General features: G+C 43.1%; 3 protein-coding genes across 3 annotated transcripts in view; 1 reads left to right on the top strand and 2 right to left on the bottom strand.

The window, feature by feature from the left end:
* Positions 1–7,221, bottom strand: part of si:ch211-106h4.4 (MAM and LDL-receptor class A domain-containing protein 2) — a 43,787-nt gene extending 36,566 nt beyond the window's left edge. The window contains exons 1-9 of the mRNA XM_035800294.2: positions 7,052–7,221; positions 6,524–6,652; positions 5,999–6,127; positions 5,691–5,790; positions 5,123–5,288; positions 4,759–4,901; positions 4,572–4,639; positions 2,429–2,560; positions 2,087–2,211 (exon numbers count right to left, since the gene is read on the bottom strand). Coding sequence (XP_035656187.1) covers positions 2,087–2,211; positions 2,429–2,560; positions 4,572–4,639; positions 4,759–4,901; positions 5,123–5,288; positions 5,691–5,790; positions 5,999–6,127; positions 6,524–6,652; positions 7,052–7,079 — 1,020 coding nt within the window. The 5' untranslated portion in view covers positions 7,080–7,221. The remainder of the gene's footprint in view (positions 1–2,086; positions 2,212–2,428; positions 2,561–4,571; positions 4,640–4,758; positions 4,902–5,122; positions 5,289–5,690; positions 5,791–5,998; positions 6,128–6,523; positions 6,653–7,051) is intronic.
* Positions 7,222–9,371: 2,150 nt separating this feature from the next.
* On the top strand, positions 9,372–12,745 carry LOC127911091 (serine/threonine-protein kinase pim-2-like). The gene is made up of 6 exons (XM_052477361.1): positions 9,372–9,717; positions 10,554–10,648; positions 11,155–11,376; positions 11,530–11,686; positions 11,906–12,082; positions 12,513–12,745. Exons 1-6 carry the CDS (start codon positions 9,372–9,374, stop codon positions 12,617–12,619), a joined length of 1,104 nt encoding a protein of 367 aa, XP_052333321.1. The 3' UTR covers positions 12,620–12,745.
* Positions 12,746–12,906: 161 nt separating this feature from the next.
* LOC118402250 (actin-related protein 2/3 complex subunit 5-like) lies at positions 12,907–20,264 on the bottom strand. The gene is made up of 4 exons (XM_035800293.2): positions 19,999–20,264; positions 19,411–19,483; positions 19,012–19,188; positions 12,907–13,855 (listed from the first exon to the last, which is right to left on the bottom strand). Exons 1-4 carry the CDS (start codon positions 20,136–20,138, stop codon positions 13,793–13,795), a joined length of 453 nt encoding a protein of 150 aa, XP_035656186.1. The 5' UTR covers positions 20,139–20,264; the 3' UTR covers positions 12,907–13,792.
* Positions 20,265–27,161: the final 6,897 nt, after the last annotated feature.

The raw sequence follows: 27,161 nt of genomic DNA, 5'->3' as shown, positions 1-27,161 counted from the left end.
ATTCCTGCTTTTGGGACAACGACTCCCATTGTTAGGTTGGAGACATGAGCATCTCATCATTATACACAGATCTCTGACTAAGGTAACACCAACATCATCTTTTAGGGAGCGAAAATGAGGTTTAACAAGACATCAACTGGCGATCATCTTGTGCCATCGGCGGTTGCAATAGACCCCTTGTTTTTAAAATTATATTAGGATAATCTACATTCTGACGGCTACCCGTTAGCCTATCCATTGCCATATAACGAAAGATGTGAAAACCAATAATAGGCTACTGTTTGTTTCCCTGGCTGAGTGGATGAGCTGATTTGGGCCCTCAGCTGATTGATTTGGGCCTACTGTAGAACAATAAACTTTCCTCCAGTGTGAATGCTCGCCCACGTTTTCTTGTTTGGCTACGTATAATTTGCAGAGGTGGGTAAAGTACTGAACATCTGTACTTTAGTAAAAGTAGATTGTAATTTACTCAATTAAGAAACTACTCAAGCAGCTCCTCCAGTAAGAGTAAACAAAGTATCCAGCCAGAAGTACTAATTACACATTTAGTTTGGTCATTTTTTTTACACCTTATGGTAAACTGTGACAGCAAACAAAAAAGACAACTACTTAGTCTTAACTGATTTGACATGAATTTATTATTTAACCCTGCCAGCAGCATCTTGCAGATGTCCTCCAGCACAGGTAGTCTTCAGTGGAGACTGACACCAAAGTCTGTAGCCTGTCGTTTTTTTTCTGCCTAAATTGGTCATTACAGTCACGTCCCATCGCTGCAACTCCTGTACGGACTTGGGAGACGCGAAAGTCGAGAACCACAAAAAATGACCCTGCCAAGCTGCACTGTTTCTTGACACACTGCTCGCTGAACCTGGAAGCCAGCCGCACACCGTGCAACCCGGCCGGTCAAAACCTCCACAAACCCGGGCGACGCTGGCTCCCGTCTACATCCATTTTTGCCATATATATTCTATTACAGACACCTTAATGCAGACTTTTCAATTATACTATGTGAGCTAAACATTCAAATGAAAAAAATATGTAAAACATTTTCCTTATAGTATTATTTTTTGAGATTACTAATGATACTGTCCCGACTACAACAAAAAAAGACTTTAATACGTGTAATTTTGTCCTTGAAAATGTTTAGTGAAATACTATTCATTACTGCATTAGTGGTGTGGAGGCTGTGCTTTATCCTTCCTGTTTGGCCCTGCCCGAGGGTGTCCTCGGATGCGGCCACAGTGTCTCCTGACCCCTCCTGTCTCAGCCTCCAGTATTTATGCTGCAGTAGTTTATGTGTCGGGGGGGCTAGGGTCAGTTTGTTATATCTGGAGTACTTCTCCTGTCCTATTCAGTGTCCTGTGTGAATTTAAGTGTGCTCTCTCTAATTCGCTCTTTCTCTCTTTATTTCTCTCTCGCGGAGGACCTGAGCCCTAGGACCATGCCTCAGGACTACCTGACATGATGACTCCTTGCTGTCCCCAGTCCACCTGGCCGTGCTGCTGCTCCAGTTTCAACTGTTCTGCCTTATTATTATTCAACCATGCTGGTCATTTATGAACATTTGAACATCTTGGCCATGTTCTGTTATAATCTCCACCCGGCACAGCCAGAAGAGGACTGGCCACCCCACATAGCCTGGTTCCTCTCTAGGTTTCTTCCTAGGTTTTGGCCATTCTAGGGAGTTTTCCCTAGCCACCGTGCTTCTACACCTGCATTGCTTGCTGTTTGGGGTTTTAGGCTGGGTTTCTGTACAGCACTTTGAGATATCAGCTGATGTACGAAGGGCTATATAAATACATTGGATTTGATTTGATCCAGGGTTTATATACATTACTGATTCAAACCGTGAGCCGGGTCAGTGGCTGTAACCACTGCATCACAAAGGCACTGAGGCAACCAATCATTTATTTGACCTATTATTTGCCTTGAACAATTTATTATAACAAAAAAAAATACATCTACGCCCTACAAATATGTCGATTTATTCTAAATATTAAACACCCATTCATACCCTTCTGCTGCAGGATTATTTCTTCTCCTGCGACGAAAGGGGTCAAATTAAGATCCGACATACGGTATGTACCTGTAGTGGGGTGTCAGTGGTGAAGGTGAGGTCTGTAAAGCGCCACTTGTTCCCCTGAGTCCCATGTCTCATCCACACAACAGTCTCTGGCTCTCTGGTTGACTTGGTGAGGAACCTCACGGAGCCTGGAGTAGAACCAGATAGGGGTCATGTCTGTTCAACTGTGACAATAGGCACCATTTGGTCTGCTTTGATCCCCCTTGGCCTCCTCAGAGTCTGATGTCAGAGTTATCATGCCTATTGACACTCCCCAATGCAATTGTATCTTTATTGGGCCAGGGAAAAAATGATGAAATAATGAATTCAAAGATATTGAGTTTGACCGGAAAAAAATATCCTTACCAACATCACTGCCGTACATGCGATACCAAAAGCTAACACAGATGACTGTGCCTGCTGGCTGAGGGTAGCTGATGAGTCTGGCTGTTGATGAGGGGTCCAGTTTACTGCCGGGGTTAATGGACATGAAATAACCTGTTAACACATGCACACGCACAGTTGAGAACGATCTTGTACTCTAACCAGGTTTCCATCCAACTTTTTTATGCAAGTAAAGTATGGATTTAAAAAAAATGGAACAGTCTTTGGTAAAAAAAATAATAATAATAATAATTCACTAGGTGGCATCTTTTTGTTTCAGTAAAATGAATTATGTGAGAAATAGCGGTGGAAATGCATTCAATGAACACATATTGATATAATAACCATCATTTGTGTGGGCCTCCTACTACGACTCGGGAAAGCATGAAGTTTATTAGACTACAGATTAAATACATTATGATGAACTTCACAGGGGGATGAAAGTGCAAGGAGATGAGTTTGATGCTCCTTTCCAATAAATATCGATGGTCTTATTCTGGTGACATGATGATCCATTCTTGGCTGTCATTTGACAAATAAAAAGAATCCTGCTCTAGTCCATAATAATAGGCTAGCCTACCAGCACTGTATCCGAGTTGCTGGCGTGTGCCAAGACCAGAGTGGGCACATCCGCTATAACGCAACCATTTTTGTGACAAAACTTGTCACTTGCATTTTTTTTTCTTCTGTAAAATGGGAATTTAATGACAAAAGTTATTTTTATGTGCACAACGTCATCACGCACAGCATTTAATCCGGAATGCATTAAACTTGATGGAAATACATCTCTGATGGGAAATGTACATATTCTTTTAATGCAGGTTTTAGCATATTTGTAAGTCTCCGATTGGATGGAAACCTAGTGTCTGATTACCATGTGAAATGTAATCCACAGAAACATACACTACATGACCAAAAGTATGTGGACACCTGCTCGGTCGAACATCTCATTCCAAAATCATGGGCATTAATATGGAGTTGGTCCAACCTTTGCTGTTATAACACCCTCCACTATTCTGGAAAGGCTTTCCACTAGATGTCGGAACATTGCTGCAGGGACTTGCTTCCATTCAGCCATAAGAGCATTAGTGAGGTAGGGCACTGATGTTGGGTGATTAGGCCTGGCTCGCAGTCGGCGTTCCAATTCATCCTAAAGGTGTTCGATGGCGTTGAGGTCAAGGCTCTGTGTAGGCCAGTCAAGTTTTTCCACACCGATCTCAACAAATCATTTCTGTATGGACTTCACTTTGTACATGGTGGCATTGTCATGCTGAAACAGGAAAGAGCCGTCCAAACTGTTGCCACAAACTTGGAAGCACAGAATTGTCTAGAATGTCATTGCATGCTGTAGCGTCTGTCGGACTGCCAGATGGTGAAACGTGATTAAACACTGCAGAGAACGCATTTCCACTGCACCAGAGGCCAATGGAGGTGAACTTTACACCACTCCAGCTGAAGCTTGGCATTGTGCATGGTGATCTTAGACCTGTGTGCGGCTACTTGGCCATGGAAAGCCATTTCACGAAGCTCCCAACTAACAGTTATTGTGCTGATCTTGCTTCCAGAGGCAGTTTGGAACTTGGTAGTGAGTGTTGCAACCGAGGACAGGCAAATATTATGCACTACGCGCTTAAGCACTCAGCGGTCCCGTTCTGTGAACTTGTGTGGCCTCCCACTTTGCTGAGCTGTTGTTGCTCCTAGACGTTTCCACTTCACAATAACAACACTTACAGTTGACCCGGGAAGCTCTAGCAGGGCAGAAATTTGACAAACTGACTTGTTGGAAAGGTGGCATCCTGTGACGGTCCACGTCGACAGTCACTGAGCTCTTCAGTAAGGCCATTTTACTGCCAATGTTTGTCTATGGAGATTGCTTGGCTGTGTGTTTTATTGTATACACATGTCAGCAACAGTTGTGACTGAACTGGCCAAATCCACTAATTCGAAGGGGTGTCCACATACTGTTGCATGTGTAGTGTAGTCAACATCCAAAATATACATCAAATAAACAAAACCACACACCAAGAGAATAATCCTGTTTACATTTCCTGACTAAAACACCTCTCCTTCCATCTCTCCATCTAGGATATGATCTAGTCTGTGGTTTGGCAAACCCTTGACTTACCACTGCCAGTAGTGTGGTCTATTCCTTTTGCTCTCTTCCACAGAAGGGAAACAGTGTGGTCTGGGTACCTTTAAACATCACCAGGAATAATGTTATTTTAAGGAGGATGATGATGATGATGAGTATGATTATGAGGATTGGAGATTATATTGATTCTTATTATGGTTGTTATTGTTATTGTCATTACCAGGCACAGGTGTCCTTCTCAAAGCCACAGGTGAGGAGTTGGGAGCCTGCAGGTATGTCCCCTTCCCCACAGCTCTCAAAGCTGATATCATCCAGCATGATGTCCTGAGCTCCAAGGAATGAGGGGTCCACAGAAAACTCCAACTAAAGGGGGGAGGACAATAGAGAGAGAGCAAGAGTGTGCATGTACAAGTGTGAGAGTGTGAGAGTGTGTGTGTGTGTGTGTGTGTGTGTGTGTGTGTGTGTGTGTGTGTGTGTGTGTGTGTGTGTGTGTGTGTGTGTGTGTGTGTGTGTGTGTGTGTGTGTGTGTGTGTGTGTGTGTGTGTGTGTGTGTGTGTGTGTGTGTGTGTGTTTCCAATGCCAACCTTGAAACCTCCTGGTTGATTACCGATGAAGGCCGTAGCATTCTCCCATCCTCTATTCTGCTGTGGCTTGGAGATCATCAGTAATTCTGTGCTCCCAGTGTTTCGGATCATCTTCAGATACATCCGAGTGGACACACTAACGTCATCATAGAGGTGGTACCAGAAGCTAAAAATATCAGAGCATCCTTAGTACAACAGCTACTGTAGCGACCTCAACAAGAGGCTTGGACCTCTTGGCTAAGGTGTAATGGCTAAGGCCAATGACCTCTGACCATGTCTGGCTAAGAACCCACAAATATTATTTTAAACTCTTTCTTTATATAATAGTAAATGAGCTCTAGCTACCACATAGAAAAGCATTTGTTTGTATTTTAGTAAATAGCTGTTTCAATACACCATCAGGTTAGTAAATACTTTTAAGACACAAAACAAACTTTTTCCCAGATGAAAAACTATGACTTTATACCTCACAAACTCTCCCTCCTCCTCTTTTTGTTTATGCAATGATTAAAACCGTAAAAGCCGGAAATCAACGGGAAACGCTGACTAGTACAGAATTTCTCCTTACCTTATATGGCATCCCAAAGCCATTGGTTTGTCAACGGAATGCAACAACACGGCCTTGCCAAAGTGTGTTGCTGAGTCTCCTTCCACATGCATAACATGACCTGGGACATATAAACACACACATCAAGCAGGCAGCACAGATACTGTACAAAGACGCACATGGACAACACAGCAGTCATAACAATGGAGCTATGTGACCATTCTATTCCCTCGGGCTGGGTTTCCCTTAAAGCAACGCAGCACTGAGATCATCTTTCGTCCATTTCAATGGAATGAAGATGAACTTAGTGTGTGTATTGAGACATATACCCCAGGGTGATCCCGTGGTGTGGTCCTGTCCAGGAATCAGGCTGATGTTAGCCATCTCCAGCCTCCAGCGGTACACTCCCACACTGCTGTCGTTCCATCCACAGGAGTGGCGCTCAAAATCACACGACCCTGAGAGGGGACACCAGGGTCGTATTCATTGGGCACAAAACAGAAGATAACAGGCAGACACAGGGATGGACTACCTGAACTTGTCCAATAGAAACGCTTGTTTTTTTTGTTTGTTGTTGCACGGTGTGCCCTAATGAATATGACGCAGCAAACAGTCTGAGATGCGCTAGAGAAACATTAAGACTAAAAACTAAAAGGGATAGAAAGTGTTTGATTGTTAGACAGAATGGTGTTTGTTTGTTTTTTATCAAAGGAAGAAACAACTGGTTCCCACAGCCTCTGTCGGGCATTTTGAACGAGAAGAACGAAGAGTTTTGAGCAGAGAGAAGAGAATAATAGCTCTCTAGAGCTGAAGAGTACGCAGAGAAGCCGGAGGAAGATTTCAGATTGACGTACCACAGAACTCCTCATCGGAACCATCGTCACAGTCGTCCTTGAAATCACAGACATCATCAACTGGGACACATTTGCCAGACGCACACAGGAAGTCGCTCTCAGGACAACAGGAAACTAGGATCAAAAAGACTGAAAAATAAAAAAAATCATATTAGACGAGTTCCTTGACCTCTCGGATCTGATCATTCTATATTTTGAATGACAACATTACATTGGCAAACTGCAATTAATAGAATTCAGGAGGTGTGTGTCTCTTCATTCTGAATAGCACTGCTGTTGATCATTGTCTGCCGTGCTGGACTCATATTCACAAAGCGAATTCACCGTTCAGGAAGGTTGATTACAACGGCAACCATTTGAATATAACGGTTACCGACGGCCTCTGACGACCATTCCATTCCCTCTAGGTATCACTGTTGCGCCACACGTGAGACCACCCTGACTGTTCTGCTTATACACTCATCCAAGAGACAAACACAGTCGTGCACATAGGATCATGCGAAGTCATTATGTGTACGGTAAACTCACCTGATAGGAGAACCAATAATCTTCTCATGTTGAACAAACCACGGAAACAATAAAATGAATACAGAAAAGAAAGAAAAGGAATGTGAGGCTTCAGAAAACAGCCTGACTGGTATAAACTTTATCATCCCATCCAAGGAACTGATTGAACTGATCGTTTTTATAAAGATTCCAGTACCTCAACCGTTTGGTCTTATCAATAGCATGTGCTTAAAGTCCACACAGCGCACTCATTGAACTCACATCACATTCCCTCTGCCTAGTCTTTATGGCCCACCGTGTATTTCAGGGCCAGTATTCATTAAGAGAGTCTCAGAGTAGGAGTGCTGATCTAGGATCAGTTTAGCCTTTTAGATCATAATGAAGAAGATTGTATTACAGGGAGGGGGGTGATCCTAGATCAGAACTCCTAATCTGAGATGCTTTTTGAAAACGGGCCTTGAACCCTATCACTCTGTCTGTCTGGCACAGCACAGCACAGCTGAGCTCTGGACTACCTGATCTAGAGAGAGAGTTAATATGGTTCTGCCCCTTGAACCCTATCACTCTGTCTGTCTGGCACAGCACAGCTGAGCTCTGGACTACCTGATCTAGAGAGAGAGTTAATATGGTTCTGCCCCTTGAACCCTATCACTCTGTCTGTCTGGCACAGCACAGCTGAGCTCTGGACTACCTGATCTAGAGAGAGAGTTAATATGGTTCTGCCCCTTGAACCCTATCACTCTGTCTGTCTGGCACAGCACAGCTGAGCTCTGGACTACCTGATCTAGAGAGAGAGTTAATATGGTTCTGCCCCTTGAACCCTATCACTCTGTCTGTCTGGCACAGCACAGCTGAGCTCTGGACTACCTGATCTAGAGAGAGAGTTAATATGGTTCTGCCCCTTGAACCCTCACTGTGTTCCTATCTTTGCCAGCTTTCCTAGAGATTGTAAGGCGGTGGGAGTTGAGGCAACAAAAATCAAGTGTGCCTGTAACCAACTGGCAGTGAACCTAGTCGTCAGTGTTGAGAGTGGGAACAGTACACCGATGTTAAACGTCAAACGACTGTACAAGTTCACCTATCAGTGTATGGGTGACAGTTGCATTTGAGGTCTGGAAATCAAAGTCAGTGATAAGCTACTGTGTGATCAACATTCTAATCTAATCGACACGGACACAAAAGTGACGTGATTGGGACATACATTTTTTTATTTTTTTTAAATTAAAGTTCAAACAAATTATTTACCATAGTAACATTCATTGGGTTATTGATAGATGGACTTCTAAATAACGCAAACAATATGTTACTATGGTAGTCAGACTATGGAATTGTGATGTGGAACCTCCTCTGTGACATCATATTGTGTCCAAGCACAGTCACCATAGACATTATGACATCATGAACAGTCCATATGTGGTTTATTGTGACATCACCATCCCTCTGTATCCATTTGAGGACAACAAAGTCAGTGGGTCATGAGGTATGGCATCTTGGAGGTTGTCAAATCCATCAACTGCCCCTGGTATGTTCAGATAATGAATTGAAAATAAATATTGCATGACAATATCATTGGTTATTACAATATATAGAACATGCCAATAGTTTGAATTATGCATTTACTTTGTAGATTCATGTTTACTCTTACAGAATATTAGTAAGGTCAACCCTGTCTGAATTAACCGTTTCTTTAAGATGCCATTAAAGAGGCGAGGGCTACAAATCTTATAGATTATAGTGGTAAAACATACGGTAACAGGCTACTAGGTGGTTGTTTCTGTCTGAGAAAACTTAGTGGTACTCTGTTTCCCTGCCAGTCTGTGGGAGGCGTAGGGGGCTCAGGAGACCTCTCTCCATGGCCAGAGACTCACTGAAAGTCCTGAGGAGGGGGAGAGAGGGGAGAGGGAAGCGTGGGACTCCGGCTTGCCCCTGCCCACCAGGAGCCTCTGAGCCAACAGAGAGGAGAGACTCTCCCCAGCCACAGTGCAGGAGAGTAGACGCCAACTCTGTGAGAAGGCGCAGGCCTCCAGTAATCGGCTCTAGAGATGGGATGAAACACTTTCCCCGTAAGAGGCTGGAGGCTGACTCTGTGAGGAGGTGCAGGTCTCCGTGCGGAAGAAGGATAAACTCTCCCCAAGGCAGGAGGTTAGACAACCCTATCAGGAGACGCAGGTCCCAGATCGAGAGGGACCTATCTCCTGGGAGCTGCAGAGAGAGGGAGGGAGTGAGTGATGAGAGTAAGGAAGAAGAGGAAGGTAGCAGCAGCAGCTCTGGCTCTGCCAGTGAGAGTGAGACATCTGGAGAGAGTGAAGGAGAAAGACAGGAGAGAGAAAGTAGAAGAGTGATGAAGCAGGCTGCTTGTCTGTTTGAAGAGATATCAGGGCTGAGGGTCAGGGAGAGTCACACCCAGGAGACAGAGAGTGAGGAAGAACAACAACAAGCATTCCCTTATTTGTTGAGAGTAAGGACCAACAGAACACCCAACCATTTACCAGTAGAGAACGCTAGAGGCCGAGCCAGACCCAAACCAAAACCAAGTAGGAGCGAACCCACCAACAACGACTCTCCCGGCCCATCCCGAGCCAAGAACCCACGCATGAGGCCCAACATGATCAAACTGAAGTCCAGAGAGAGAGCCAAAGCCAAGGACATGGGGGAGGAATCGCTCCTGAGCCGACGCAGAAGTCGAAGTGAGACATCCAGCAGAAGTCCTTCTTCTCAGAGTGAGACAGTAGGAAGACGGGTCACTCCAGCCTTAACGTACACTTACAGACTAAGGCCCAGAGCCCCAGCTCCAGCTCCACATAGGCAGGCCGAGCTTGAGAGAGAAGCTGCTGCCATTAGAGAGAGGGTGAGGAAGAGAAAAGAGGAAACCCTGAGAGGACAGAACAAAGTCCAGGAGGAAGAGGAAGATGAGGAGGAGGAGGAGGGAAAGGAGAGCGCAGCTCTTTCCTGCTCGGGACTGAAGGGAGGGAGAGGAGGGTTGGTGAACAATGGTAAGGGACTAAACCTGAGATGGCGTGATGACAACACCAAACGGAAGAGAAGAAAGAGGGCCAGAGAGGAGGAGGAGAGCAGTGAGGAGTTGGTGGAGAGGGTGTGGTCCAGGGAGGGCTGGAAGAGGAATAAGAACAATAGAAACACTAGTCCGGAGATACCCATCGTTATCCACTATCTAACCCGACATAGGAGAGGCCAGTTGAAGAACCCACTACCCAACGATAGAGGATCATCCTCTTCTTCTTCATCCTCAGACTCCAGTATCTTTAATCATGGACCCAACCCCAGTAAGACCGGACTACACATAGTATCGAAGAAGAATTAGCCTGGTCCCAGATGTGTTAGTGCTGTCTTGCCATGGGCCTGACAATGACCACAGGAGCTGGCAAGACAGCACAAATACATCTGGGACCAGGCTAAGGAACAACTAGTATTTGGATATGACATGAAACAGTATCTAATCTTGAGTTTGTTATTTCTAATCTGTGATGATTTGGGCATTATCTCATGCGTAACTTTGTTGCAGGTAGCTTTGAGTCTCTCTTCACACTGGGGAGCATGCTGGGTAAAGGAGGATGTGGGGCGGTCTACGCCGCCATGCGCAAAAGTGACGGCCAACAGGTGAAGCTTTTAACAGTTGGTTAAAGAATTCTAATTCTGGTCGTAGTAAGTTAACAGATAGGAGGAAACATTAGAATTTTCATCTATCAATATTCACATAACGCAAGAAGTGAAAGCACACTACTATATGCATATATCATGTTGCTTTTACCCCGTCAGGTGGCCATAAAGTATGTGAACAGAGGAATGGCCGAGCCATACGTAAAGCTTGTAAGTAGCCTGTTTTAGTTGACGCAATGGCAAGTACTGTAAGTCTAAGGAGACAAGAACGCTCCTACTGGGTTTTGGTCTGGGTTTGGCTCGCCCTCTTCCGTTCTCCGTTGGGAAACAGTTGGGTGTTCTGTTTGTCCTTACGCTCAATAAAGGGAATGCTTGTTGTTGTTGTTGTTCTTCACTCTCCTTCTCACCTGTGGAGAACACCTCATCTAATGGCAACCCCCCTCTCAACCTTTCCATCCCATCTCTCCTCCTCACCTTTCCAACTTCCCCACCCCTCTCACCTCCAGCCCGGAGAGAGGAGTGCCTTGCCCCTGGAGGTGGCCCTGATGCAGATCGTCTCGCGGCCCCCGTCCTGCTGCTACGTGCTGGGCCTGCTGGACTGGTTCGAGGAGGGCGAGCGTTTCATCCTGGTGCTGGAGAGACCCTATCCGTGCATGGACCTGTTTGATTTCATCGAGGAGCTGGGAGGCCGGGTGGACGAGTGTCTGGCCAGGATCATCATGATACAGGTGATGGGTCGAGACCTGTGTGGCGCTGTTGGTAAAAGTGTGGTGCTAGAAATGCTAAGGTTGTGTGTTCATTTCTCGCAGGGATCACATACACAAATATCTCTAGTCACTCCTAAATCACACTTTACTTAGGCATATATTATGTTATTGCAGGTGGTACTGGCTGTTCGGCATTGCCGCGACCGAGGGGTCCTGCACCGAGACGTCAAGGCTGAGAACCTGCTGGTGCAGACGGACAACCTGCGGGTTAAGCTCATCGACTTTGGCTGCGGAGACCTTCTGAGAGAATCCTCCTACAGAGACTACTCAGGTAGGACACAACAGGAGAATGGCTGGTCAGGGTTATCGTGTTCAGTAGGCACGGAATACAAGGAAATGCTCTGAAACCGAGGGAAATGGGAAGGTACTATCTAAACTCGTCCAATAAGAAGCGCTCATTACCGTTAAAAAAAAACATTTTGTCAGTGTGCCCTAATGGACATGACTAGTGGTAAAGATAAATAAAAAAATATAATGTTTCACCCCTCAGGCACAGAGGAGTACTGTCCTCCAGAGTGGGTGCTGAGTGGTGTGTACCAGGGCCGCCACGCCACCATCTGGTCACTGGGGGTACTGCTCTATGGCCTGGTGTGCGGCCGTCTGCCCTTCAACAAGGAGGCTGATATCATTGCTGGGCGCCTGCGCTTCAAAAAGGGCCTGACTAAAGGTGAGCGGGGGGGAGGCAAGTGCAATAGACCATTTGAGAGAGAAAATAAAGAGTTTGTGTTGGTAAACGTGGGTATTTACATTTAACATTTTTACATTTAAGTCATTTAGCAGACGCTCTTATCCAGAGCGACTTACAAATTGGTGCATTCACCTTATGACATCCAGTGGAACAGCCACTTCACAATAGTGCATCTAAATCTTTTAAGGGGGGTGAGAAGGATTACTTTATCCTATCCTAGGTATTCCTTAAAGAGGTGGGGTTTCAGGTGTCTCCGGAAGGTGGTGATTGACAAAAAAATATATATATATATGCATTTAGATGTGGTTATGGATACATAAAATGGTGCTCAATGACAAAAAATATATATAAAATAGGGACCCAAAGGCAAACTCACCATCCTATCATTTTTTTCCCCTTTATGGTACAGAGTGTAAGGAGTTGATCAACTGCTGTCTGCAGCAGGATCCCACCAAGAGGCCTGTTCTAGAGCAGATCCTTCTTCATGACTGGATGGCAGACGGACTGGTGATCTAGGACGAACTTTATGAGACTGGGTGATCTACCACCTGGGTCAGCTGTGGTCGGCTCGCAGGTTACCATGACAACAACGATCAGGGAAGAAACGCAAAATGAACCTTTGCTAGATACCAGTATATGAATAAAGAGAAGAAAGCAATCAAAACACACCGAGTGGCATGTCAGGGTTTTTTCAGCAGTATTTTCATAGGCATTTTCCATTGTCTTGTTTTTCCCATAGAGAAAAGGTTAGTGTTTGAAATTTAAGAAATGTGAACATTTCAGGGAAATAAAACAAACAAAAAAATTGTAAGATTGTTTATTAAATCCAGAAATGTCCTATACAGCATATATATAAAAAAATGAATATTTCAATAAGGCATTTTGGTCATTTGATTCAGAATGTGTACACTTGTTCTAAAGGAACGTGATATTCCCTCAATAACTCTACCAAGACATTCGGATATTTTTCTATACTTGTAAATAGGCTATAGAAAAGAAGAGGCCCTCTGAGACATGTGTCCAGGATCATAGTGATAACGTCACTCCATCACTACATTCCAAAGGGCTCGTTCCTAGCTTGGCCCTAGATCTGTTAGTGCTGTATATTATTAATGCCCAGTGGAGTTGGCTATAGATGACAAACAGATCTGGGACCAGGTTAACTTGTTCCAGCGTAATCGCACACAAACTGGTCTCTGCATTAGAGGGCATGAAAGCTTACTTGACGGTGCCATCCTACCCACCATGACAATAGCACAATATTTATCTAGGAAAATTACACAATAGCACATGTCATCCTTACGACGTTACGATGACGTGAATCTTACAATATAAGTATTTCTCAACTTCGTTGACAACAACAACATTTTGACAAACGTTGGATTCCGATGGAATATCGTTAAACATTTTAGGACTACGAAGGGGCCGTTTGAGACAGGCTGTCCGATGTCTGCGAGCTTCCTTCAAGCGTAGAGAGAAAACCAGTTCCGGGGGGCGCACATTCATAAAGCGTCTCAAGAGCGTCCGTGTATTCTTACTCATTAGGATCTAAAAGGCCAGACCGACCCTCGGTCAGTGCTCCTGCTTTGAGACGCGTTATGAACACACGCCCCCTGGGGGGTTTCCAGTGCCAGCACATCCCCAGAGTGAGTGGTCCCAGCGGTCAGTCAGTCAGGTCCAGTACAAGCCCTACACAGTTTTCCTGGCCGTGAGCACTCTCACGATGGAGCCCACTCCTCCTGCAGAGAGAGCCTAGAACACACACAGAAAGACACACAGTATGAACACAGTGAATGCAAAGAACAGCATTATATCAGCAGCTTGCGGGACACCCACTGGAGAGGTTTGTCATCACTCGATGTAATTCCTCTCTCCTGCTAATCAAATAGCTTGTGTGTTTATCTGGTCAGCTTTTGGTGTCTCTGGATAGACTGACAACGTTCTCAAAATAACGTGTTATAGGGTGCGGTTTTTGGAGGCACTTGCTTTCTGGACCGTTACTGACGTCTGTGAGATGTGCGACATGCCCACTCGCTGCCGCGTGTGTAGGTGTCGCCATGTTTTGACATGAATAACATGGGTTCGTGGTAGGCCTATCTATTTAAAAACAGAAGCCTAGAATGTAATGACTATAGTGATGCATAATTGCAATGCAGTTCACCCCCGTCCGCAAATAAAACATGCGTTCATCGGTTCAGGTTTTTGGTCTCTGGATATAGAAAAAACCTCCCACAGGTCATTTTTTTGAGGCCAACGTGTTTATATATTTTGTCCGGGGGGGGGGCATTACAGGTACAATATTTAAATTAACATCAATTCATATTCCTCCCATGGGCCTATTTCCCTTGGGATCGTGGCACTTCCATTTACAATAAATGTTTTGATAGGCATTTTTACATTTAGGTCATTTAGCAGACGCTCTTATCAAAAGCGACTTACAAAAAAAAATAAAAGGATAGTGATCCACTTTAAAATGACGGCTGGTGGGGACTTGGTGGGACACAAAACACAGGATGTCATTCACAACCAACCGCGTCATTGTCTGGTGTCAGGGGGTCAAAGGTGAGCAATGGTGGTGAGTGCACACATCTTCATACTTTTCTCTCGTACTGGTCCCCTGTGGGAATTGAAACTACAAGCCTGGAGTTGCAAGCGCCATGCTCTTACCAACTGAGCCACACGGGAACAAATGAGCCTACCCATGAGCCTTCCAACTGCACCTACCATGAACCCATCTCATCCGTATCTATTTTTTTTTTTTAAAAGCACCGTAGGCCTGTAGGTTAGGGATGGTCCTGCATGTCCGATGCGCGGGACTCACATCAAAACTGGGAGTGTAAACCCCCCTCCTCTCCCGTGTAGGCTGACTAATCTACCAGCTCACGTTTGTTGCTTATGTTTTAGGCCTAGTGCTTGTTTGACTCATTATGTACCTTGCTCTAATTGACGGCGTTACTTGAAAGGATTTGAAGCTTAGTTTAAGTGTTGGGGAAAACAGGGCAGCGGGTCATGAGATCTGCTGACTGCTGTTGAAGATTTGACGCACAGGCCCGCCATAGACTATAAGCGCAGCGGCGCAGTTGATAGGATGCTGTACCTTGGATACTGCGGATCGCTGGCTGCATATTCATATTACCACGCATAATTGCCATGGTAATTTGGAATGTTCAGTCAATTACCATATCTATTAAGGATCCCCATGGCAGCAGCTACTCTTCCTGGGGCCTGGCAAAATTAAGGCAGTTATACAATACCGAATTCACAACACACTAAGTGAGTGCCCTCAGGCCCATACACCACTACCACATATCTACAACACAAAATCCATGTGTACGTGTGTATTCCATGTTTGTTAATTCCATGTGTAACTCCGTGTTGTTGTTTGTGTCGCACTGCTTTGCTTTATCTTGGCCAGGTCGCAGTTGTAAATGAGAACTTGTTCTCAACTAGCCTACCTGGTTAAATAAAGGTGAAATAAAAAATTGATTAAAAAAAATGTGTGCATATGTTATCGTGTGTGTGCATATGTTATCGTGTGTGTGCATATGTTATCGTGTGTGTGCATATGTTATCGTGTGTGTGCATATGTTATCGTGTGTGTGCATATGTTATCGTGTGTGTGCATGCATGTGTCTGTGCCTATGCTTGTTGCTTCAGTCTCCGCTGTTCCACAAGGTGTATTTTATCTGCTTTTTAAATCTGATTCTACTGCTTGCATCAGTTACCTGATGTGGAGTAGAGTTCCATGTAGTCATGGCTCTATGTAGTACTGTGCGACCTCTGGTGGCATGTCTTGTGGGGTATGCGTGGGTGTCCGAGCTGTGTGCTAGTATTTTAAAAACAGACAGCTCTGTACCTTCAGCTTGTCAACACCTCTTACAAAAACAAGTAATGAGGAAGTCAGTCTCTCTTCACTTTGAGCCAGGAGAGATTGACATGCATGTCATTAATGTTAGCTCTCCGTGTACTTTTAAGGGCCAGCCGTGCTGCCATGTTCTGAGCCAACTACAATTTTCAGAGGCCCCTCTTTGTGGCACCTGACCACACGACTGAACAGTGGTCCAGGTGCTACAAAACCAGTGCCTGTAGGACCTGCCTTATTGATTGTGTTGTTAAGAAGGCAGAGCATCACTTTATTATGGACAGACTTCTCCCCATCTTAGCTACTGTTGTTTCAATATGTTTTGACCATGACAGTTTACAATCCAGGGTTACTCCAAGCAATTTAGTCACCTCAACGTGCTCAATTTCCACATTATTCGTTATGATATGTAGAGGTTTATGGTTTAGGGATTGATTGATTTGTCCCAAATATAATGCTTTTAGTCTTGGAAATATTTAGGACTAACTTATTCCTTGCTACCCATACCGAAACTAACCGCAGCTCTTTGTTAAGTGTTGCAGTCATTTAGCTGACGTGTATAGCGTGGAGTCATCCGCATACATAGATATAATGGCCTTACTCAAAGCATGTCGTTAGTAAAGATTGAAAAAAAGCAAGTGGCCTAAACAGCTACCCTGGGGAATTCCTGCTTCTACCTGGATTATGTTTGAGAGGCTTCCATTAAAGAACACCCTCTGTGAACACCCTCTGTTAGACAAGTAACTCTTATCCACATTATAGCAGAGGGTGTAAAGCCATAACACATACATTTTTCCAGCAGCAGACTATGATCGATAATGTCAAAAGCTGCACTGAAGTCTAACAAAATAGCCCCCACAATCATTTTATCATCAATTTCTCTCAGCCAATCATCAGTCATTTGTGTAAGTGCCGTGCTTGTTGAGTGGCCTTCCGTATAAGCATGTATAAGTCTGTTGTCAATTTATTTACTGTGTAATAGTATTGCATCTGGTCAAACACAATTTTTTCCAGAAGTTTACTAAGGGTTGGTAACAGGCTGATTGGTCAGCTATTTGAGACAGTAAAGAGGGCTTTACTATTCTTGGGTAGTGGAATGACTTTAGCTTCCCTCCAGGCCTGAGGGCACACACTATCTAGTAGTCTGAAATTGAAGATGTGGCAAATAGGAGTGGCAATATCATCCGCAATTAGCATCAGTAATTTTCCATCCAGATTGTCAGACCCCGGTGGCATGTCATTGTTGATAGACAACAATCATTTTGTCACCTCTTCCAAACTGACTTTACAGAATTCAAAAGTACAATTCTTGCCTTTCATAATTTGGTCAGATACACTTGGACGTGTAGTGTCAGCATTTGTTGACGTTTATCTTGCCAATGAAAAAGTCATTAAATAAGATGGCAATATCAGTGGATTTTGTGATAAATAAGCCATCTGACTCAATGAATGATGGAGCCGTGTTATCTTGTTTCCCCAAAACGTCATTTAAGGTGCCCCAAAGCTTTTTTACTATCTATCTTTATATTATTTATTTATGCCTCATAGTACAGTTTATTTGTATTTGTATTCAGCTTTGTCACATGACTTCTTAATTTGCAGGTACTATTGCCAATCAGTTGGGCTGCCAGACTTATTTGCCATACCTTTTGCCTCATCCCACTAAACCATACAATTTTCAATTCCTCATCAATTCAAGGGGACTTAACAGTTTTTACAGTCATTTTCTTAACGGGTGCGTCCTTATTATTAACTGGAAGAATAACATTTCATAAATGTGTCAAGTGCAGCGTCAGGTTGCTCCTCATTACACACCCCAGACCAGAAAATATTATTTACATCATCAACATATGAATCCCTACAAAACGTCTTGTATGACCTCTTATACACTATATTAGGCCCAGCCTTTGGAACTTTGGTTTTCCAAGATATGGCTATTATATTGTGATCACTACATCCTATGGATTTGGATACATGTTGAAGATTTCATTCCTGTGTTGTTTGTAAATACCCTGGCAGGTTGACTGATAACCTGAACCAGAACCAGTTTACAAGACCTGGCTACAGTTTGAAGTTTTTTCTTGAGTGGGCAGCTTGATGATAGCCAGTCAACATTTACAAATCACACAGAAAATATACTTCTCTGTTGATATCACATACATTATCAAGCATTTCACACATATTATCCAGATACTGACTGTTAACACTTGGTGGTCTATAGCAGCTTCCCACAAGAATACAGTTGAAGTCAGAAGTTTACATACACTAAGTTGACTATGCCTTTAAACAGCTTGGAAAATTCCAGAAAATGATGTCATGACTTTAGAAGCTTCTGATAGGCTAATTGACATCATTTGAGTCTCTTAGAGGGGTACCTGTGGATGTATTTGAAGGCCTACCTTCAAACCTGTTTGATATCATGGGAAAATAAAAATAAATCAGTCAAAACCTCAGAAAGGAAATTGTAGACCTCCACAAGTCTGGTTCATACTTGGGAGCAATTTCCAAACGCCTGAAGGTCCCACGTTCATCTGTACAAACAATAATACGCAAGTATAAACACCATGAGACTACACAGCCGTCATACCGCTCAGGAAGGAGACGCCTTCTGTCTCCAAGAGATGAACGTTTCATGAGCTCCGTCAGAAGGAATGGGCCAAGATTCACCCAACTTATTGTGGGAAGCTTGTGGAAGGCTACCTGACACATTTGACCCGAATTAAACAATTTAAAGGCAATGCTACCAAATACTAATTGAGTGTATGTAAAACTTCTGACCCACTGGGATGTGATGAAAAAAATAAAAGCTTGAATAAATCATTATCTCTACTATTATTCAGACATTTCACATTCTTGAAATGAAGTGGTGATCCTAACTGACCTAAGACAGTGAATTTTTACTAGGATTAAATGTCAGGAATTGTGAAAAACTGAGTTTAAATGTATTTGGCTAAGGTGTATGTAAACTTCCGACTTCAACTGTATCATCAGTGCCCACACACCCTGTAAGTGCTTCCAGCCATTCACCAATAAGGAGAAGTCTTACCTTTTCGTGCCACAGCAGCAGTGTAGCACTGCTGTTTTCAGAAGGCTTCTCAAAACCCTTGTAGATGTACTTCATGAGCAGGTCAACGCCGTTCTTATCCAGAGACTGAACAGCCTTCTCAATGTCACTACTCTTGAAGGCGCTCAGCACTTTAAGCACCAGGGCCTCAGCACGATCCTATAAACACACACTTTAGTATCTTCTGCTAAGGAAGTACACACTTTCACATGCCTCAACTCTGTATGATGTCATGATGTGTGAACCGCAGACTCTACAGTTCAGTTTTGAGGAGATGGAACCTCAAAGTGTATGTTGAGGAACACAGAGGCAAGTTGTGTTTAACATTGGGCTGTTATTAAATGCTCAAAACAGATCTATTGTGTTGTAATGAAGACTCACCTTAACATTTTGGTTTTTGGTGTTGATTGGAGGATTCTTCAGCACAGCTTGCAGGGCTTCCATCAGGTTGCCTGTGCATCACAGTGTTAAGGAACACAGACAGAGAGACAACACACAACACAGTTTAACACTGATGAGACAGTCATGGTCGGCTTGATTCACCTCTTCAAATCAAGTTGCTTTTATGTTTCAGAAACTCAATGACTAATTGACTTGTGGAATCCACTTCCTACCCCCCAATTTGTCAGAACCTGCATTGAGGTAATAAACAGAACCTGCTTCAGGTAATAAACAAAATTTTAGGCCTACCACCACCACTAAACTTCTACTGAATAAAACACCAAATCTGACTGCACTACGTGTATTGTATTTTCTCCTCAAATATATAACGATTAAAATAAATAAGAGCACCACGCCCTGACTTGAAGTAACACGCGCAAAGGCATATACTTGATTCTGCAAAATCATACCACGACTTGCCAGATGGTCTGTGCATTGCAACATTTTGGAGAAAATCTGTATCGGCTTCACGCCACTTTATCAAATGTAAATGTGCACGTATTAAATCAAATCAATGTAAAAGGATATTGTCTGATCAGCGAATCCACTTCTGCTTCATCTGGACCGACCTGACTCTCTCCATTATCCTCATCATCCACGAATTTGTTCTCGTCGTACTCGTCAACGTCCACCTTCCTGAATTGGTTCGAATCAGTATTTTTCGACATTTTGACGATATGGTTTGTTGTTTAAAGAAGAATACTGCAATCTGTCTGTGCTCCTTTTACAGTAAAAAAATTCCTGGTTTAATTTCCTGTCTCTCACTGACAGCTTCACTTCCGCATAGAGGGCGCTTTCTAGTGGTTGATGTATGATTTGTATAGTTGGAGCAGTACTCATAAATAACAGTAGATGGAGGTAGAGGTCAAGAAAACACTATCTCTCTACCTAAGTGAAAAGCTAGACTGAAACGCCTGCATTTTGGGGCTGCCTTACTCAAGAAAGAAAAAAAGAGACCATGTTTGTATTCGGCTTTTTAATTTAAAAAAAACCGTTGTATGCAAACTGATATGTGACACGTATTAATGCCAAAATAGTATGCAAAACAGGCAACGAAAAAGTATATATACAGTGGGGCAAAAAAGTATTTAGTCAGCCACCAATTGTGCAAGTTCTCCCACTTAAAAAGATGAGAGAGGCCTGTAATTTTCATCATATGTACACTTCAACTATGACAGAAAAAACGAGGGAAAAAATGCAGAAAATCACATTGTAGGATTTTTAAATGAATTTATTTGCAAATTGTGGTGGAAAATAAGTATTTGGTCACCGACAAACAAGCAAGATTTCTGGCTCTCACAGACCTGTAACTTTAAGAGGCTCCTCTGTCCTCCACTTGTTATCAGTATAAAAGACACCTGTCCACAACCTAAAACAGTCACACTCCAAACTCCACTATGGCCAAGACCAAAGAGCTGTCAAAGGACTCCAGAAACAAAATTGTAGACCTGCACCAGGCTGGCAAGACTGAATCTGCAATAGGTAAGCAGCTTGGTTTGAAGAAATCAACTGTGGGAGCAATTATTAGGAAATGGAAAACATACAAGACCACTGATAATCTCCCTCGATCTGGGGCATCACGCAAGATCTCCCCCCATGGGGTCAAAATGATCACAAGAACGGTGAACAAAAATCCCAGAACCACACGGGGGGACCTAGTGAATGACCTGCAGAGAGCTGGGACCAAAGTAACAAAGCCTACCATCAGTAACACACTACGCCACCAGGGACTCAAATCCTGCAGTGCCAGACGTGTCCCTCTGCTTAAGCCAGTACATGTCCAGGCCGTCTGAAGTTTGCTATAGAGCATTTTGATGATCCAGAAGAAGATTGGAAGAATGTCATATGGTCAGATGAAACCAAAATATAACTTTTTGGTAAAAATTCAACTCGTCGTGTTTGGAGAACAAAGAATGCAAAGTTCCATCCAAAGAACACCATACCGACTGTGAAGCATGGGGGTGGAAACATCATGCTTTGGGGCTGTTTTTCTGCAAAGGGACCAGGACGACTGATCCGTGTAAAGGAAAGAATGAATGGGGCCATGTATCGTGAGATTTTGAGTGAAAACCTCCTTCCATCTGCAAGGGCATTGAAGATGAAACGTGGCTGGGTCTTTCAGCATGACAATGAACCCAAACACACCGCCCGGGCAAAAAAGGAGTGGCTTCGTAAGAAGCATTTCAAGGTCCTGGAGTGGCCTAGCCAGTCTCCAGATCTAAACCACAAAATCTTTGGAGGGAGTTGAAAGGCCGTGTTGCCCAGCAACAGCCCCAAAACACCACTGCTCTAGAGGAGATCTGCATGGAGGAATGGGACAAAATACCAGCAACAGTATGTGAAAACATTGTGAAGACTTACAGAAAACGTTTGACCTCTGTCATTGCCAACAAAGGGTATTTAACAAAGTATTGAGGTAAACTTTTGTTCTTGACCAAATACTTATTTTCCACCATAATTTGCAAATAAATTCATGACAAATCCTACAATGTGATTTTCTGCATTTTTTTTCTCATTTTGTCTGTCAGTTGAAGTGTACCTATGATGAAAATTACAGGCCTCTCTCATCTTTTTAAGTGGGAGAACTTGCACAATTGGTGGCTGACTAAATACTTTTTGCCCCACTGTATATACAGTACCAGTCAAAAGTTTGGACACACCTACTCATTCAAGAGTTTTTCTTTATTTTTACTATTTTCTACATTGTAGAATAATAGTGAAGACATCAAAACTATGAAATACACACATGGAGTCATGTAGTAACCAAAAAAGTATTAAACAAATCAAAATATATTTGAGATTCTTCAAAGTAGCCACCCTTTGCCTTGATGACAGCTTTGCACACTCTTGTCATTCTCTCAACCAGCTTCTTGAGGTAGTCACCTGGAATGCATTTCTGCAATCAGTTGTTTTGTGACAAGGTAGGGGTGGTATACAGAAGATAACCCTATTTGTTAAAAGACCATGTCCATATTATGGCTTTTTGGATTCCTTTCTCTGCAAGTTGAACGAGTGGATAACTCAATTCGATGGCGCCAACTAAACTGACTTTTTGGGATATAAAGAACGATTTTATCTTACAAAACGACCATGCCATGTTGTAGCTGGGACCCTGTGGATTGCAAATCAGAGTAAGATTTTCAAAAAGTAAATTAATATTTAATCGCTATTTGTGATGTCAGGTGTTGATTGAAAAATATTTTGTGGGGCGCCGTCCTCAAACAATCGCATGGCATGCTTTCGCTGTCAAGCCTATTGTAAATCGGACAATGCAGTTAGATGTACAAGACTTTAAGCTTTTAACCGATATAAGACACTTGTATGTACCTAAATGTTTAATATACATCATTTTTATGATTATTTATTTGAATTGCGCATCCTCCAATTTCACCGGAAGATGTCTACAGGTGTCCCGCTGATTGGACGCCTAGTCCTAAGAAGTTCAGTCAATCCGGAAAATTTCAAGAGCAAAAACCATCAAGCGCAATGATGAAAATGGCTCTCATGAGGACCGGCACAGGAAAGTAAGATCCAAAGATACATCTGCTGCAGAGGATAAGTTCATTAGAGTTAACTGCACCTCAGATTGCAACCCAAATAAATGCTTCACAGAGTTCAAATAACAGACACATCTCAACATCAATTATTCAGAGGAGACTGCGTGACTCAGGCCTTCATGGTCGAATTTCTGCAAATAAACCACCACTAAAGGACACCAATAAGAAGAAGAGATTTGCTTGGGGCAAGAAACACGAGCAATGAACATCAGACCGGTGGCAATCTGTCCTTTGGTCTGGAGTCCAAATTTGACATTTTTGGTTCCAACCTCGGGGTCTTTGTGAGACGCAGAGTAGGTGAACGGATGATCTCCATATGTGTGGTTCCCACCGTGGAGGAAGAGGTGTGATGGTGTGGGGGTGCTTTGCTGGTGACTTCGCTTAGTGGGACTGTCCTTTGTTTTTCAACTGGACAATGACCGAACACACCTCCAGTCTGTGTAAGGTCTATTTGACAAAGCAGGAGATTGATGGAGTGCTGCGTCAGATGACCTGGCCTCCACAATCACCCAACGTCAACCCAATTGACATGGCTTGGGATGAGTTGGACCACAGAGTGAAGGAAAAACAGCCAACAAGTGCTCAGCATACAGTATGTGAGAACTCCTACAAGACTGTTGTGAAAGCATTCCAGGTGAAGCTGGTTGAGAGAATGCCAAGAGTGTGCAAAGCTGTCATCAAGGCAAAGGGTGGCTACTTTGAAAATATATTTAGATTTAACACGTTTTTGGTTACTACATGATTCCATATGTATTATTTCATGGTTTTGATGTCTTCACTTTTATTCTACAATGTAGAAAATAGTAAAACATTAAGGAAAACCCTTGAGTAGGTCGGAGTAGGTGTGTGCAAACTTTTGACTGGTACTGTATATATATTTTTTTGCTAAACAGGTGTACCAATAAAACGTTATGAATGCGTTTAGACAGGCAGACCACTTCTGATCTTTTTTTCCACTAATTGGTTTTATGACCAGTCACATAAGATCTTTTCACAGCAGCCCTTTTTCAGAGCTGATCTGAATGGTCAAAAGACCAATTAGTGGAAAGAAATATCAGAAATTAGCTGCCCGTCTGAACGCAGCCTATGAGCCACATAAATAAGAAGTATTATTGAGGTTGCATAGTGACCATTTGAGAATAATAATAAACAAGGTATCGTTGTATATTAGACAAAATCCATGTGAATAATTTTGGGGCGGCAGGTAGCCTAGTGGTTAGAGCTTTAGGCCAGTAACCGAAAGGTTGCTAGATTGAATCTCTGAGCCGACAACGTAAAAATCTGTTGTTCTGCCCTCGAACAAGGCAGTTAACCCACTGTTCCTAGGCTGTCATTGTAAGTAAGAATTTGTTCTTAACGGACTTTTCTAGATAGGTAAAGTTTAAGTAATAAAAAAATATGCAAAAAATATGCTGTGTCAGATCAAATGTATTGAGTGTACTGTCTCTCTAAGGTTAGATTTGACTGTGCTTTTATTTCAGTTTCATAGCCATTGGTAGGGTTACTGAAGTTGGTGGGTACTTTTATTTGTCCTGTTACACACTTGTACAAGTGTGTAATGCAAATGTATTTTTTGCATATCCCAACTCCCCCCGAGACACCCGCGGAGAGTGGCTTCACAGACAGGGTCACCATTTTGCAGCACCCCTGGAGCAATTGGGGTTAAGTGCCTTGCTCAACTGCATTGCAACAGATTTTTAACTTTGTCAGCTCTATAATTCAAACCAGCAGAATTTTGGTTACTGGCCTAATGCTCTAACCCGGAAACTATGGTGTGAGAGAGAAGAGGGAACTTCCCTCTCAATTATAGGTGAGAAATTCCCAGGTAGCCTATTGAAACACATTGCTTAAATGAGGAATGACGAAATTCCCATGTAGCCTATTGAAATGTATTGCTTAAATGAGGGTAGCCTAGTGGTTAGAGCGTTGGACTAGTAACCGGAAGGTTGCAAGTTCAACCCCCCGAGCTGACAAGGTACAAATCTGTCGTTCTGCCCCTGAACAGGCAGTTAACCCACTGTTCCTAGGCCGTCATTGAAAATAAGAATTCGTTCTTAACTGACTTGCCTAGTAAAATAGAGGTAAAATAATAATAAAAAATGTTTAAAAAATGACGAAATTCCCGGGTAGCCTATCGAAACGCATTGCTTAAATGAGGAATGACGAAATTCCCAAAAAGCCTATTGAAACACGTTGCTTAAATGTGGGTTCCTAGCTAGAGGTAGGACGTTCTATGAGTCCTGTATGCCATACCACTGCCATAAGCCTACCCCTAACCACTTTCAATACATTACATTTACATTTACATTTAAGTCATTTAGCAGACGCTCTTATCCAGAGCGACTTACAAATTGGTGCATTCACCTTATGACATCCAGTGGAACAGCCACTTTACAATAGTGCATCTAAATCTTTTAAGGGGGGTGAGAAGGATTACTTTATCCTATCCTAGGTATTCCTTAAAGAGGTGGACAACAATACAACGAGGACCCCGCTAACCATCAGCGGACAACGAAGTATGCTAAGTTGAGAGCCTAGTCAGCCTAGTCAACTAGGTTAACAGAGGGTACTGTGACATAACATGAGTCAACTAACACATTCCTGCTCCAGTTTATTCCAGTTTTTGAATGGAATGGATACTGAGTGTTTAGGTGATTCACTTAAGTGTTAGTAGTATGTGTTATTAAATATAGCTTTGAAAACCAGGAAATAGGGGTGAAACAGTGAGTCAGCATTCAATTTCTACAGTAGATGACAAGTGTGTGAGTCTTTGAAGTTTTTACTAGGGGAAATGCAGGAGCATATGTCTAGACAGCTGGTTCACAGACAAAAAGGTCTTAGAGCTGAGTCATTGTTTTTGTAATGATCTCTTTTCGGTCTACCAAGAGCTGTATGTGGTTCCCTTCCTCTTGCACACATAGCAAGTGTTCGGCCCTCCTTTTCCTGTAGTCCACGATCAGCTCCTTTGTCTTGCTCACATTGAGTGAGAGGTTGTTGTCCTGGCACCACACTGCAAGGTCTCTGACCTCCTCCCTATAGGCTGTCTCATCGTTGTCGGTGATCAGGCCTACCACTGTTGTATCATCGGCAAACTTAATGATGGTGTTGGAGTCGTGCTTGGCCACGCAGTTGTGGGTGAACAGGGAGTATAGGAGGGGACTAAGCACGCACTCAATGTTCTAATGCAGATCTTAATTTCTTGACGATATTAGTGCATCAAGAATAACAATGCAATTTACGTGGGCTTATTCTGTCAAAAGTTTGAGTTACTACACACATAGGACTAATTTAAAAGGCAAATAGCAGTTTCATTTGTCATGTAAATAAACATTGACCATCGCACACATATTGTCCAGTCCTTGTGATGCCCATTTCTTTATTGGTATTTGATACTTGTAAACAACATTGTCTACCTGTTAAACAGGAACCCATAACTTTAATTTACATGAAACATTGCTACACTACCGGTTCACAAAGACAGATTTTTAAACACATTCAAACCATTAATGAATCATTGCATCTCCTGGCCCACTTTTTTTAATATATCTCTGTATTGGCAACAGGGCAGTATACTATTTGTTATCTATTATATACAAATAAGTGGTTAACCATTCCACAGGTATAGGTTCACTTTGTTGCATGATATGGCAGAGTAGCTAAAAGAAACCCAAAGGAAGAGGTTCCTTAGTGAGACACCATCAATGGAATAGGGCCATCCCAATGTGGAATGTGTGTATAATGAGCTTATGGTGTGTTGCCAATCCATTTTAGCCTGCCATCCTGCCAGCCTCTGAGAAATAAAACTTTCCACACAACCACATTTCTTTTCACCCTCACATCACACCACTCAGTCAGCCATCCCCTGCTTCTCTCCCACTGGGTAGAACAGGAGAAGGGGAGGGGAGCTCTAACATTCCCCCCAACCCCTTTCTCTGCTTCTCTTCCGCAGTGTAGGGGATGGAGAAGGAGGGCCGAAGGAACTGAGCAACTGTGTGAACGCTGTGAATAGTGAGTGAGGTTGCATAGGGAGAGTGTGGGCTCGGGCCAATGGAATTTCACTGATTGACTCACATAAGGAGTGGTGGCGCTGTGGTAAGGCAGGCATGTGCTCCTCATTAGTATAGTGAGTGGTCA

Source organism: Oncorhynchus keta, chromosome 23 (assembly GCF_023373465.1).
Source record: "Oncorhynchus keta strain PuntledgeMale-10-30-2019 chromosome 23, Oket_V2, whole genome shotgun sequence".
NCBI lineage: Eukaryota > Metazoa > Chordata > Actinopteri > Salmoniformes > Salmonidae > Oncorhynchus > Oncorhynchus keta.
This window is presented reverse-complemented; position numbering and strand designations above follow the sequence as displayed.

Excerpts from the sequence above, each read along its gene's own strand:
- LOC127911091 (XM_052477361.1), top strand. The coding sequence starts at position 9,372 with ATGAAGCAGGCTGCTTGTCTGTTTGAAGAGATATCAGGGCTGAGGGTC. Across the intron at positions 10,649-11,154 it reads GCAAAAGTGACGGCCAACAG|CCCGGAGAGAGGAGTGCCTT; the intron begins GTGAAGCTTTTA and ends TCTCACCTCCAG. Across the intron at positions 12,083-12,512 it reads CAAAAAGGGCCTGACTAAAG|AGTGTAAGGAGTTGATCAAC; the intron begins GTGAGCGGGGGG and ends TTTATGGTACAG.
- LOC118402250 (XM_035800293.2), bottom strand. The coding sequence starts at position 20,138 with ATGTCGAAAAATACTGATTCGAACCAATTCAGGAAGGTGGACGTTGAC. Across the intron at positions 19,189-19,410 it reads CCAAAAACCAAAATGTTAAG|GATCGTGCTGAGGCCCTGGT; the intron begins GTGAGTCTTCAT and ends GTGTGTTTATAG. Across the intron at positions 13,856-19,011 it reads TGCTGCTGTGGCACGAAAAG|GCTCTCTCTGCAGGAGGAGT; the intron begins GTAAGACTTCTC and ends TGTGTGTTCTAG.